Genomic DNA, 15,275 nt, shown 5'->3' with positions numbered 1-15,275 from the left:
AGGTTGAAAACAATTGCTGAAAAGGTTTCAAAACATGCAATTGCTTTGATCCTCCTTGTCTAATTCTGTAGCCGCTAGTATTTATTTTACATTTCCAATAACGATAACTGCACTACAATGTACAAACCCTACAGCATTGGTAATTTTCTGAAGCTTCGTAGTCATAAGCCAATAGCGCAAAAGAAAGCCTATTTAAGCATTAGGTTTAAGTCACTACCTTTTGTCAGTAGTCAGTGAATCGTTAGTGAATTCATTTTGGCAATGTTCATTTTGAGAGAGACTGATGGCACATTTATTGCCAACTTCAAGGCCAACCCTAATGGCTAAACTAAATGACATGCCAAGTTTCTGCCTGTTCCTGTACTAACTCCTCATTTTCCTCATTCTGTGACGTTGGTTTGCAGGGTCTTATTTTATTCAAATGGTGCAGAGTTAAATCTAGAGGCAGGATGAGGACGTCTAGATGTAAAAATCATATGGCACCGGATATATCTAAACAAAGGGATCAGAAAAGGATGAATTGGCAATGTCAATTATACCAGGGTATAAGGCAGGAAGGGTTTGGATACAGTAGATTGAAAGAAAACTTTTTCTTCCAGTGATGGGAGGGTTGGGAACAAGAGAAAATGGATTTAAAGGTGATTGTCAAAAAAGTCAAATGCAGCTTTTCTTTTAATACAGTGAGTTGATAAGGATCTGGAATTGTTTGTTTGAAAGGGCAGTGGAAGCAGATACAATAGTAACTTTCTAAAGGCAATGGGATCAATACTCCAAGGGGAAACAGATAATGCAATGGAGACAGAGTAGACGAGTGGGACTAATTGGATAGCTGTACCAAAGAGTTGGAAATGATACAATGAGTTGAATGACCTCCTGTTTATTCTCTGATATGACACAATAAACCCATCCACCAAAGGAATAATTGGCCCAAAGGACACTACTTCATTTGGAATTATTCCTCACGTCATTTGAGAAGACAGGTCATAAACTGATCTCAAATCAGCGATTGGACTCATTCTATGCTGTAACCTTTTTCTTGTTCTATAGATTACCATGAGTATTAAAGCGTCAGTATTGCTGGGGTCAAAGTCACTGCAGGTGGTAATTTGTTGCTCGGGGTCTCTAGTACTTTTAGGTGGGTGCTGATTTTCCTTTACCCTGATGCTTCCAATGTTACTTCTGACTTTACAATATACCGTTCCACAATTAAATACTCCAGAATAATATGAAACATAGTATGTTGCCAGGTTATGCATCTCTTACCTGATTGGCCATTTTTTGACGACTTCAATGTTAGTTCACATGTTAACTCTGTAAAAGACAGCCAATAGTACAGATCAATATGGAGAAGGTTTAACCCTTGTGTCCATTAGTATGTACTGGACAGGGAAGGGTGGGGAAGAGGAGGGGATGGGGGAAAACAAGAGAGGGATGGGATTGTCGCCTGTCTCTTTTATTGACTCAGCTTACCGACATGTTATAACCGAATATCAAGAGGGCAACATAATGAGGCAGTAGTCATAACCGTTGTGTCTTCTGGCAGCTCATATTAGAAATCTGGATCAGCAATGGGTACAGTTTTCCAAACATTGGCTGTAAACTTCTGACCATTGTATCCCTAAAGTCTTGATGTATGCTTGCAGAGGACAAGGCTTCCCATTAGGTAGCATGGACTCAAACTTAACCTCTACCAAACAATGTCTGCTCTTCCTTTGCTAAGACAGAACTGTGACTTCCTATCCCATTCAGGTTAAGGATTGGAGGTGCCCGTCAGTAAATTCAACAATAGAGTTTACAATGTGCTTTTATCACCAGCAATATTGCCAACACCATTTGCATTACCGGAGTGCCTTCGCAGAGACAGAGTAGACAGTGAGCTGTAGAAAAAGCCCTGCTGGGATCAGTGGCTGAAAGTACAGTGAAGGAGACAATGAGTGAAGTTAAAAAGGCATGATCCTATTCGTTCTATGATACTGGCCTACCCAATCCACTTGGATTTGACAAACATGTGGATAATGACAGACAGCAGAGGATCTTCTGATCCATCCATCCAACCAACCCAGGACCATGTGACTTCTTGTGCCTCACAAAACATTTTGAATTGGACAAAGGTGGAAGCCTGAGAGAGTAAAGTTCTGCACTCCTCCACCTAGTGCAAAATACATGCAAGTGGGTCGATTGAGTTTTTTTATTCATTCATGGGATTCATCACTGATTAGGCCAGCATTTATTGCCCAGAAGGCAGTTATGAATCAACCTCATTGCTGTGGGTTTGCGGTCACATGTAGACCAACAGATAAGGATGGCAGATTTCCTTCCCTAAAGGACGTTAGTGAACCAGATGGATTTTTCCTGACAGTGGATTCATGATCATCATGAGACTCTTCATTCCAGATATTTATTGAATTCAAATTCCACCAACAGCTGCAGCAGGATTTGTACCAGGTCCCCAGAACAATACCTGGGTCTCTGGATTAACAGTCCAGCAATGACACTGCTCGGCCTTTGCCTTCCCAATTTTGGCACTTCGTATTTCAGTGGTTTTCAAGCAAGCATTTCCCATGGCTTCTGGAAGGGACAGTCCATGTTTTAAGACCATGGATTACTGTGTTTGTGGCACATGGCCCTCTCTCACAACTTTGCATGTGCCAGAACAGCTGATTGGGAAGCTTCAATTGTCCCTAAGTGGTGCTGGGATACTTTTAATGTTCTATGTTCTATGTTCAATTCATCCCGTTCTGATGGTTGAGTCCAATGACTGAATGCTCACTGTCAAGCTTCAGGCAGGAGAAGTGGCCATGTGCAAGATGTATAGGGGTGTGTCAGCCCTGCACTCAGCAGCTAGCACACAATTCAGAATTATAAGCTTTAATCATTGGTTTAAGATCCACACGAGAGCTAAAGTACAAAATTCAAGGATGGCACTATCCAATGACCTGTCAAAAGTGCAGTCTTTCAGACAAGACACCAAACCAAGATCCTTACTGCCATTTTGGATCAGAGGAAAGCAATACTATGGGTGCTATTTCAAATGGAGTTTATCCCTGGCCAACATTTATTCCTCAGTCATTATCACTGAAGACAGCTTGTCTGAATACATTAGATAACAAGGTGTACAGCTGAATGAACACAGCAGGCCAGGCAGCATCAGAGGAGCAGGAAAGCTGACGTTTCGGGTCTGGACCCTACTTCAGAATCTCCAGCATCAGCAGATGCTTGTACCATGTGGGGAAGAGTGACAGGATGGGATTTTATCTGTTGGCTGGCACCGATCCTCCGAAGTGGCCAGTTAATGTAAGATGGAGGGGTGACAGGAAGCCCACCGGCAGTGGCTAAGCAGCAGGCTGCCAATTCAGGCGAATGAGAGGGCGGGTGACCCTTGGCTACCATTGATGGAGCGAACTACAGCATGGCCTGCAGCTGAAGCCAGGTAGGCACAGGGAGACTGAGCCTGCATGGAGAGCTTGGTCCCCAGTCTGCTGCCAGCAGCTCCCTCCAGCCACAACACTATTCCCCCCTGTTTCCTACAATAGGCTTTCAATGGGCTGTAAGAAGCCTCAAGTGGAAACATGCCACATGTGGACAGGTAGCATTGCTTTACCCCCATCTCTGGGGAAAATGGCTCCAGCAGTGTATGGTGCTAGGTAACTGGCCTCCAAACAGGTTCATGCCCTTCTCCCCCTGTATTTGCTTCACTGGAAGCTAACAATCCTGCCCCCTGGCCTTCAATACAATACCTGACATCTGTGGTGCTGCTGGGGACAGTGGCCCAGTTAGAGGTGGAAACTTACTCTCCAGAAGCAGGAATGGATCAACAGTCATAGAATCCTGACAGTGCGGAAAGAGGCCATTTGTTCTGTTGAGTTCCATACTGACCCTCCAAAGAACATCCCAACCAGACCCCTACCCTGTCCCCATAACCTTCCAGTTCCCATGGCCAACCCAACTTGCCTGCATACTATGGGAAATTTAGCATGGCCAATCCAGCCAACCTGCATGTCTTTGGATGGTGAGAGGAAACCAAACACCCAGAGAAAACCCATGCAGACACTGGGAGAATGCACTAAGTCCACACCGACAGTCACCCAAGGCTGGAATTGAGCCTGCATCCCCAGTGCTGTGAAGCAGCTGTGCTAAACACTGAGCCAACAATATTGCATTTTTTCCTCTGTCTGACATTGGAGTTTGCAATATTTTTTTCGTTTGCTTCCTCGATGGAATAGACTGCCTCTCATTACCCATCCTTGGGAAGTGGAGACAGTGAACCAAATCACATGCAATCCAAACACAGTAGGAGCAATAGCTGGATGCGAGGTAGCAAACATCTGCTGCACGGCACAATGTCTTCATCGCCTTTTATGGACACCAATATATTTTCTGTCAAACAGAATTCTGGAACATCTGCTTTGAACTTGTATATCTGAAATCTTCCTTCCATCCTTGGCTCCCACTTCAGTACCCCCTACAGACTTGAATGATTGTATCTCTCACTGTGTAAGAGTGGCATCGACAACACAACTGGTGCACGTTTCAGACTTAAGACTTTATGACAATATGCATATCATATTACAACATCCTACACCAGAACAATGTTTCTCCTGATGTAAACTTGTCACAGTGGAATTACCTCCTCCTGCCAGTACAGGCAGCATACTACAGTACAGCCACAGACAGGAACAGGGAAATTATAGAACTGTGAGTTTACTTTACTGAGGCAATTTTTATGATAATACATAAGAGCTTTTAATTGAACAAAGTGATTAAATAAATGGCTTTGGATTGGCAACTCAATGACATCTCTACATCTAGATGCAAATATCTCCTGCCTGCTACTCCTGGTAAACTGAAGATTAGTCTGATATGAGTTCTGTGATGTTTGAATAATCACACTTCAGCCTTCATGGAATAAGGATTCCATCTTGTTCATTCTGTAGGCTGACTGCACAGAAGCACACTGCTCAGACCGCACCAGACCAGTTCAGACTGGTTCTCCTACGCTGCATCTTTGTCCTGGTCCAGCTAAGAAAATGTAATCTAGTGAAGACTCAAACTTTAGTTCCTAGTTCTAACTTTAATAATATAAATACATCATACACAATACATGCTTTCTCTGATTCCTGATAAGCAATGGCACAGCATATTAATGGATTGACTCAAAATGTATTTACAATCAATAATATTGAGTATTCTAATACAGTGTTAAAGTTATTAATCTTTTTCCTGAAAATACAGTCTTCTCTGTCTTTATGGCTGTGATCGTTATCTTGATATACTCCAACGCCCGAGTTATGTTTTGGGAGAGCAAAGAGAATTGTTTCAATAGTACCTAAATACAGTATCTTGCATTTTAACATAAAGAAACTTGTAATTTTAACAATCCTTAAATAATTTAAAAATAGTAATGCAGGATAATCAGGACATTAATAAAAATACAAGCAAAACAAGAGTGTTCGTTTCTAGGGAAATGCAGTTGAAAAATGAAGATATGTTAAATTAGAATGGAAGTTTGGTCTGATCACACAGACTGACCATATTTCTGGTCTCAATGTTATGAAAAAGAATATGAAGCACTAAAGGTGCAAAAATGAGTCACAGGGATGATGCCAGAATTGAGAAATTGTAATTATCAAGAAAAATTGAGGTAGTGGAGACAGTTTCCTTTGGAAGAGAAGGTCGAGTGTTGACCTATTAAATGGTTCAATAAGGCAAACAAAGAGAATATTGCTACATTTTGAAGCTTTCAAAACTAGGTGGTATAAAAATAGCTGTGTCACAATCAAATCAAAGGAATTCTGAAGGATTCTAGATCATCTTTGTCCAGAGGGCACTTAGAATGTGGAACATAATACTTCAAGAAGTAGTTGAAGAACATGAAAAAGTTGACATAGTCTTTCCAGACCACAGGGCTGGTCTTCCATTAGACAGCGATAACTGGTGGTGGTTTAACCTGAGGGTCACCACGCCACAGGTGAGGGGAAAGGTTGAAAACTTCAGCTGGAGCAGAAACAGCAAGGATGCTTTGAAAGGGAAGCCAGATGAGCACATGGTTTTCTAATCCTGTACTGCAGAAAGTTTGCTGATAGCGAGAGGTGGGCTTGTGTGGAGCACAAGTATACAGACCTTTTCCTGCACGGCGATTCTGTGCAGCATTTCATCATGTTCCCACAAAGTTACAATGTTTTATACCTGTTATGTAAGCAAAAATCAATCACACATCTCTATCTTGTGTGGTGAATCGCTAATTAATTGAATTTTGGGGGTGGTGTAATTGAAGGAGGATCATTGTCAAGGTCATTGGGGAACTCCTTACTGAATACGTCTGTACAGCGTTAGCTGAGATGTATTAGTGGAACCCAAAGTCTTGCACAAATTTCATTTGTTTGACACCTTCTGCTGCCCCCTCTGCCCTTACCCAACCCCCTCCCACTCAGCACCCCTCAGCACAATAAAGACAGACTTGCATTTATACTACTTGTTTCATGACTACCGCAGCCAAAGCACTCCACAGCGAATGAAGTAAATTTAAAGGGTAGCCATTGTTGCAACATAGAAAAATGCAGCTGCCAATGAGTACACAGTAAGCTCCCTCAAACGAACACTGAGACAGTGATTAAGTAGTCTATTGTTTTGGTGAATAAGCATTGGCAAAGACACTAGGGATAACTCCCCTTCTCTTCTCTGCAATTGTACCGTGGAATCTTTTGCATCCTGCCAGTTAGGGAGTTGGGGATTCATTCAACATGCCATCTGAATGACAGCACCTCTGACAGTGCTGTGCTCCCTCTGTACTACACTGGACAGCCAGCCTCGACTTTTTGCTTGCAATAGGATTTAAAAGCAGAATCTAATGATTCCCACTCAGGAGAGGCACAGCTGACACCCATGATAAAATCCTCATAGCATGAAACAGGCTGATATGCTTGAACAGGTTGATGTTAGGAAGGAGGATGTGCTAGGAATTTTGAAAAACATGGGGATAGATAAATCCCCTGGGTCAGACGGGATATACCCAAGGTTGCGACAGGAAGTGAGGGAAGAGATTGCTGTGCCTTTGGCAATGATCTTTGAGTCCTCACTGTCCACTGGCGTAGTACCAGATGATTGGAGGGTGGCAAATGTTAGTCCATTGTTCAAGAAAGGAAATAGGGATAATCCTGGGAATTACAGACCGGTCAGTCTCTCTTCTGTGGTAGGCAAATTATTGGAGAGGATTCTGAGAGATAGTATTTATGATTATTTGGAAAAGCACAGTTTGATTAGAAATAGTCAGCACGGCTTTGTGAGGGGCAGGTCATGCCTCACAAACCTTAGTGAATTCTTTAAGGATGTGACAAAACACATTGATGAAGGTCGAGCAGTGGATATAGCGTATATGGATTTTAGCAAGGCATTTGATAAGGTTCCCCATGGCAGCCTCATTCAGAAAGTGAGGAGGCATGAGATTCAGGGAAAATTGGCTGCTGGATACAGAATTGGCTGTCCAATAGAAGACAGAGGGGGTAGTAGATAGAAAGTATTTAGCTTGGAGCTCAGTGACCAGTGGGGTTCCACAGGTATTTGTTCTTGGGCTTCTGCTCTTTGTGATCTTTAAAAATAGCTTGGGTGAGGAAGTGGGAGGGTGGTTTAGTAAGAGAGATAGTAGGAACTGCCGATGCTGAAGAATCTGAGATAACATCATGTGAAGCTGGATGAACACAGCAGGCCAAACAGCATCAGAGGAGCAGGAAAGTTTGACGTTTCAGGTTGAGACCCTTCTTCAAGTGGGTTAGTAAGTTTGCTGGTGACATGAAGGTTGGTGGAGTTGTGGATAGCATGGAGGACTGTTGTCAGTTGCAACGGGACATTGACAGGATGCAAAGCTGGGCAGAGAACTGGCAGAAGGAATTCAACCCAGAAAAGTATAAAGTGATTCATTTTGGAAGGTTAAATTTGAATGCAGAATATCGGGTTAATGGCAGGATTCTTGGCAGTGTGGAGGAGCAGAGGGATCGTGGGATCCATGTCCATAGATCCCTCAAAGTTGTTACCCAAGTTGATAGGATTGTTAAGAAGGCATATGGTGTGTTGGCTTTCTTTGGCAGGACAATTGAGTTTAAGAGCCATGAGCTTATGCTGCAGCTCTATAAAACTCTGGTTAGACCACATTTGGAATATTGTCTTCAGTTCTGGTCATCTCATTATAGGAAGAATATGGAAACTTTAGAGAGGGTGCAGAGGAGATTTACCAGGATGCTGGCTGGACTGGAGGGCAGGTCTTATGAGGAAAGGTTGAGGGAGCTAGGGCTTTTTTCATTGGAGCGAAGAAGGATGAGAGGTGACTTGATAGAGGTGTACAAGCTGATGAAAGGCATAGAAAGAGTGGATGGCCAGAGACTTTTTCCCAGGGTGGAAATGACTATTACAAGGGGGCATAATTTTGTGGTGATTGGAGGACGGTATAGGGGAGATGTCAGAGGTAGGTTCTTCACACTGAGATTGGTGGGTGCATGGAATGCGCTGCTGGCAGTGGTAGTGGAGTCAGATCAGGTACATTCAAGCGACTCTTGGATAGGAACACGGATGATAGTAAAATGTAGAGTATGCAGGGTAGTTTGATCTTAAGAGTAGGATAACAGGTCAGCACAACATCGTGGGCTGAAGGGCTTGTTCTGTGCTGTACTGTTCTATGTTCTAATAGAAAGCATTGTATAAGGGAGAACTTATATTAATGTAGAAAACACAGTTGGTCATATTTTACCAATGTGCAGAGAAGATGTTTATCATTTTGTGAATAGTCCCCCAGAGGCTGACAGAAAGCTTTTATGAATCATGTACTGTTGCTGGTTTTCTATGAGCTGAGCCACTTACAAAGTTCCCTTATACAACCCAACACTTCCCTTAAGTGTGTAGTTTTAAAATTTATTATGCAAGCTCTATTGATTCAAGAAAAAACAAACATAAATCATATGTGTCCAATGAAACAGCAGTTAAAGTTACTGAGCACAGAAATGAATGCGGATTCAGTTATATCTTACCAGTCAGCCTTGAGTCACTCCGCAGAATCTCTGCAATGGTGACAATAACTCCCACGCACTTTTTTTTGCTGAAGACCGTGCACAGCTCACATTCATTCCTGAGCCTACAAACACTTCTTTTAACATTACTATTGAAGTGGAACTCCATTTTCCTTCTTTTCTCTAGTAGGCATCTCAACACATATTACATGTATGTTGCAGCAACATCCCAGAAATTGAAGGCATGTGGTATTAATGGGCATGTATCTGCATACGATTGACAAAACTGGACCGATCAATACACTTTTAAATTGGCAGAATTTATACATACATGCCCTATGGATCTGCCTTTGAAACACTTCAGCTGGTTGAGTTTACTTTTAGGCTTCTGACAGCTACTATGAAAGTAAATTCTGCAAGTGTGACCTAGTGTGAATCCCTGATTTTCCCCTTCTTTCTCTTCCTGGGTAAGGACTCAGGCCAGCAGTTAAGTTGAAATCAGCAATTCAACTCAATGCCTACACACATACTTCAAGCCCTCTGGTAAAACTCAAATTAAATAATTATCTCTCTGTAGCCCCAAGTTTGTCACATTCTGTCATTGATAGAACAACAAAGTATTAGGTCTAGAACAAAAGAAAAGTTGCTGGAAAAGCTCAGCAGGATTGGCAGCATCTGTGAAGACAAAAAACAGAGTTAACATTTCAGGTCCAGTGTCCCTTCCTCAGAACAGTATTAGTTCTAACTGATGGATTTGTGGATCAGCCAATAAGGTAACTTCACTTTGTTAACAGTGCTAATGAGGAATGAGCATCTTAACTTTATTATTAAGTGGAAAGCCCAGGGTGATAAGGAGACAACACAGTGGCAATCAGATGACAGACTGCTTGCTTTTGCAGTTTATGGCATTAACTATGACCAAAAACTGTGCAAGGGCAGTAAGATTGATAGAGGAGAAAAAAAATAGTTCAAATCACAAGTTCTGGTGATGAGGAATTTGGTTGTGCAGGAAGCAGAATCAAAAGTAATTTTCAAAAAGGAATTGGATATCTGATTGAAAAGGCAAAAACTTCAGAGCTATGCTGCGGTGTGAGTGAAACTGAAGCATTTGGATAGTTTTCACATTGCCAGTACAGATATAATGGTCGAATGGCATCCTGATGTACTGGATGATTCTATTGTGCCACAAGTCATTTTCACTGGGTTAGGGAATAGGGTGGTCGATCGAGGTTTGGGAAACATCAGGTAGACAGGAAGGGAGAAATCAGAGAAACAGGAGGTTGAAGGCGAATTGGACTAAATGAATAACTCTCTTGAATAGGTGGGATGGGCCAAATGGCTTCCACACAAGATGCCAGACTCTCCTGACTCTAATCCCTATGTGATGCTCTTTGGGGCATCAAGAAATAGGAAGCAGGTTACTTTCCTAATCTGTTATACAGAGCCAGGGTGTGTGGCACTGGGATGAATGCAGGAAGGGAAAATTTGAGAGTCAGGAAAAATAAATGCCACACGGATCTAAAATCATTCTGCGCATTGAATTAAGATGATATATAGATTATGGGGCTCTAATTTTAATATTTCAGGGCAGCAAGATGCATTATTGTCACTGTAACTGAAAATAGAAGCCTCACGATAGAGAACTGATTTTTTTTAAGAAGTATTATACACTAGTCTCAGTTGCACTGACACCAACTACAGAAGCAGGAGACATTGCAAGCATTATGTTCAGTTAAATCAGGAATGGTTGCTAATCATTATTTATGTTGACACCAAAGCTGTCTCTTCCCCTATTTATTGTATGGTTTTAAATGATTATTGAAGGCCTTCCAAAAAGGGTAACTGGACTCCAGCTATTCGTTCATTACCGGCGGATTGTCATGAATGGTTTTGATGATGGAAGGTAGGGACAGGGAATTGAGCACAGACTTGTATGGTACACAGGGATGGTGTTGGCTGGCCACACTACACATAGTTTGGGTGGAGTCTTGTGTTCCCAGGCAATCTAATTCCAGCAGACACCCCAACGGTGAGTACAGAAGCTCCAGATTAGCAGACCATCTGGAAGCTGGGTCACCTATCAGAGATGCAAGACAGAACTCAGACCAGCTTTGTACTATCTGCAAACTCCACACTGCCAACTGAAGATTAGACACAAATAGCAAAAGAAGTCCTGTATTTAAGTTGTACCTTTCAAAACCTTAGGACATCCCAAAACACTTAAAAATGTACTTGAATGACACGAAAGTTAGTGGCATACTGGTAATGTCTGCAATCAGAGCTGCAGAGTAATGTCCTAGATACACTGATACAAATTCTTCCATGGCAGATGGAACAAACAGCCACTCTAATGGTGACTGTGTAACCCCTTCTGATTGCCTTTTTAAAAAAAGTCCCATCTTGTTCACCAATGTCTATCAGGGAAGAAAATCTGCTGTCTTTAACTGGTCTGGCCTACATGAGACACGATGCAGCAGGCCCATAGTAATGTGGGTGACTATGAACTGCCCCCCTGGCTAAATAGAGATGTACAATAAAATGTTGACCTGACCAGTGATACACACGTTCCGTGAACAAGTAACCAAAAATTGGAGTCACTGTTGTAGTGTAGGAAATGTGGCATGCCAATTTGGGCACAGCAGGCTTCCACAACAGCAATGTGATTAGAGAATCTGATATCAATTCTAGGATAAATATTGGCCAGGACTTATGTCCATTTGCAAGATCAGACCAATCTTGGTTTAATCTCTCATTCAAACAACGGCAGGAAACATCCCCACTTCTGACCAGACTGAAACAAAAGTTGTCCTGAAAATGTCATACCATTTAATGTACAAATTCCAAATTTTTCAGAATGGTTTTGTGAGGACTCCTGGGCAAATGAGCGAAGACCTAAATCTGTCAGTTCTGCCCCTCATGTTCATTTTTCAGTGAATCCATTTAAGGGAGCATGTGTCTGCTTGTCTGATAATGACCAGATTGGACTTTTTTGTGGATCTCCTAACAGCCTGCAGCTACTCAAATGATTAAATTCACAAGTGACCACTAAGCGAGAGATTGCAGAATGTTGCACGTAGTTTATCAGAACTAAAGAACACTCCAAATAAGCATCTTGCAATTAAATAACTCCCCCTGCCTTAGTACCTTATGCTTCATTTGCCATTATTTTTCTTTAAGTTATTTTGGATTTCTCACAGAAATGAGTTCAATTTCTAGTCAGACATGCTTCAAGTTAATTTGTTTTCAACGGGAATCCAGTGACTCACTATTCTCAAAATGTTCTCCTATCTGCAATTTGTTTATTTGTTTTATAACCCTCCTCCACATCCAGCATCACATCCTCTGTTAGTACATCTATAGCATACTGACAGGAACTCCTCAACACTTTCACCATAAGATGTCGGTCTTATCCCAAAATAGCAACAACTCATTGTTTGAGTTCTCTTTGTTGAGTTAAAACAAAGAAGTTCCACAGGCATTGACAATTACCTAATCAGTCTGCCCTCGATCATCAGCAAAATGATCCAAGGTATCACTGACAATGCTATCAAGAGGCACTTAGTCAGCAATATCCCGCTCACGGATGCTCAGTTTGGGTTCCACCAGGGCCACTCTGCTCCTGATCTCATCACAGCTGAATCCACGAAGTGAGGTGACAGCGACTGTTCTTGATGCGAAGGCTACATTTGATTGGGTGTGGCATCGTGCCACCCTAGCAAAACTAGAGTCAATGGGAATCGGGGGAAAACTGTTAGTTGCTGTCATACCCAGTACAAAAGGAAGATCATTGAAGCTGGATATCTCTGCAAGAGTTCCTCAGGGTAGTGTCCTTGGCCTGATCATCTTCAACAACTTCATTTGCCCTCTATCTGGTCAGAAGTGGGGATGTTTCCTGATGATTGCATAAAGTTCAGTGCCATTGGCAACTCCTCAGATACTGAAGCAGTCCATGTTGAAATGCGGCAAGACCTGGACAATATCTGGGCTTGATTTGAAAAGTCCCAAGTAACAAACATGCCACACAAAAGCCAGGACATGACCATCCCCAACAAGGCAAGATCCAACCATTGCCTCTTGGCCTTACCATTGGGAAATGCTTCCAACATCAACATCCTGGGGAGTACCACTGACCAGAACGGACACTGAACCAGCCATATCAGTACTGTGGCTATAAGAGCCACAGGTTGGAGGCTGGGAATCCTGCTGCAAGTAAAAGAGGCTTCTCCAAAGCCTGTCCATCATCTCCAAGGCACAGGTCAGGAGGGTGATGGAATTCTCCCCACTTGTCTGGATGAGTACAGCTCTAACACCACTCAAGAATCTTGACACTATCCAGGACAAAGCAGCCCAACTGACTGGCACCCCATCAACTGCCTTTATATATTCACTCTCTCCAGCTTTGATGCACAGTGGCACCAATTGTTATAAGATACACTGCCATAACTCACCAAGTGTCTTTTAGAGCACCTTCCAAACCTATGACTGCTATTATGATCACCAAGAAGAACACCAAGATACATGGGAACACCACTACTTACAGGCTTCCCTTCAAGCCACTCACCATCCTGACTTGAAACTATCTCACGTGGTTCTTTCACCGTCACTGGGTCAAAATTCTGAACTCCCTTTCTTTGGTGTATTTACTCCCCATGGAATGCACCTCAAGGGCAGAAAGGGAATTGCTAATATGCTCATATCACATGAAGGAATAAAAAAAGAATGTCAAGACATGGAAGAGCAAATTTTCAGGAAGGATGACCAAAAGAGTTTTAAAGCGGGTCTATTTTAAGCAGAAGGGGTTTTCTATAGTGTGTGGCTGAGATAAATGTTAGGAAAGAGAATGCATAAAGGTCAAAACCAAAACAATGCACCATCTAGGTGCTGCAGTGGGTTATGAGGAAAATGCGAGGTGAAATCATGAAGGGATTTTAAGTTTAAGGCGTTGGATGGTTAGCAAGGTCATGGTGAGCTGGGTTAATGTTGGATAGGGTCCAGGAGGAAGGATTTTGGACGGGCTGATGTTAATGGACAGGAGGCTGACCAGGCACCACTGGAATGTGCAAGTCAGAAGTGAAAAACGCATGGGCTAACATTCCATGATGGATTAGTGGAGCCACGATGAAGTGGAAATGGAAGTGGCCTGCCTCCGTGATGAAGAGAATAAGGCTTCCTTCCTCTCCAGGCGTGACAATTAATCCATTGGCAGTGGTGGCTGGGGTGAGAACGCCAGAAGTGAGGTTGGCAAGGTAGGCACCCTGTGGGCACTCTGGGCAGGACAGCGAATAGGTGACTGTTATAGGACAGCTTGAGGGTTAGGAGACTAGTTGGTAGTTTCAATGGGCGTACTGGAGCATCCCAAGAGAGGAACTGAAGAACCTGTGTCGGGGGGAATCTATTGAGAATATTAGCAGCGTTTGCAGTTGTAGTGACAGATCACTGTCGGGAATGAAGGTTGAACTGGAAAGATGGTTGATAGGAAGAGGAGCAGGGAGGAAGACAAAAGACCAGGACAGCAAAACATAAATGACTGTGTTTGGAAAAAGCAGCCAAATGAGTATAAAAACACTGACTCCCATAACTCTATTGATAGACCAATCTCCTCCCTTGTCTGGGCATTGGAGGGAGTGAGCCTTAGCGACAAATACATAACTTCAATCACAAAACCTGTTTTGCACAATCGTGAAACCAAAATATACCAATCCTTCCTCCATTCCATTCTTAACAAACATATTTGAGAATAAAAACTCCCAAATACAATAATCATTGATCTAAACTAAAATATAAATTAGAAATATAAGAAAATTAAATGTGCTTCAGCTGATTGACACACATACAGAGGATATTGCTCAATGTAACGCTCAGGAAATAACATGAAATTGAAGCAGGCGTAGGGAGTAGGCCTAGATGTTAAAGCAGCCTGTGAAAAAAATATAGAGAGGGTCACTAATTCTTAGTAAGCACAAATAACTTCATCGTAGGGGTACACCATTGAAAGCACAGGCTCCCACTCTGCCCCCATACACTGAGATTATGTTCTGGCTCTATGTCCTTTGTTTAAACACAGATTTTCCACTCATTCATTAGTGACAAAACTAAGATTTTAGCCCAGTAATCCTTGACATATTGTCCAACACAACAGGAAGTGTCTGATTTTGAATCTTGCATTCTTATTTTCAGAAATACACAGGGTCTGGGGTGGGGGGGTGGGGGGTGGGAGGTGTATCTTTCTAATCTCTTGCAACCTCACAATACTCCATGATATTAGAGCTTCCCTCAGTTTTG

The 15,275-nt window shown here is 42.4% G+C and overlaps 1 protein-coding gene across 2 annotated transcripts in view; it reads right to left on the bottom strand.

Annotated features, from left to right (window-relative positions):
- Positions 1-15,275, bottom strand: part of ccdc92ba (coiled-coil domain containing 92Ba) — a 75,427-nt gene that overhangs the window by 31,681 nt on the left and 28,471 nt on the right. The window contains exon 3 of one of the 2 annotated variants that reach the window (XM_048557004.2): positions 1,264-1,311. The exons of the other annotated variant lie outside the window; for it this stretch is intronic. Within the exon in view, the coding sequence (XP_048412961.1) occupies positions 1,264-1,311 (48 nt within the window). The remainder of the gene's footprint in view (positions 1-1,263; positions 1,312-15,275) is intronic. 2 annotated transcript variants of the gene reach the window in all.

This window comes from Stegostoma tigrinum, chromosome 27, assembly GCF_030684315.1.
Source record: "Stegostoma tigrinum isolate sSteTig4 chromosome 27, sSteTig4.hap1, whole genome shotgun sequence".
In the NCBI taxonomy this organism is placed as follows: domain Eukaryota; kingdom Metazoa; phylum Chordata; class Chondrichthyes; order Orectolobiformes; family Stegostomatidae; genus Stegostoma; species Stegostoma tigrinum.
Note: the sequence above shows the minus strand (reverse complement) of the source record. Positions and strands in the feature narration are given on the sequence as shown.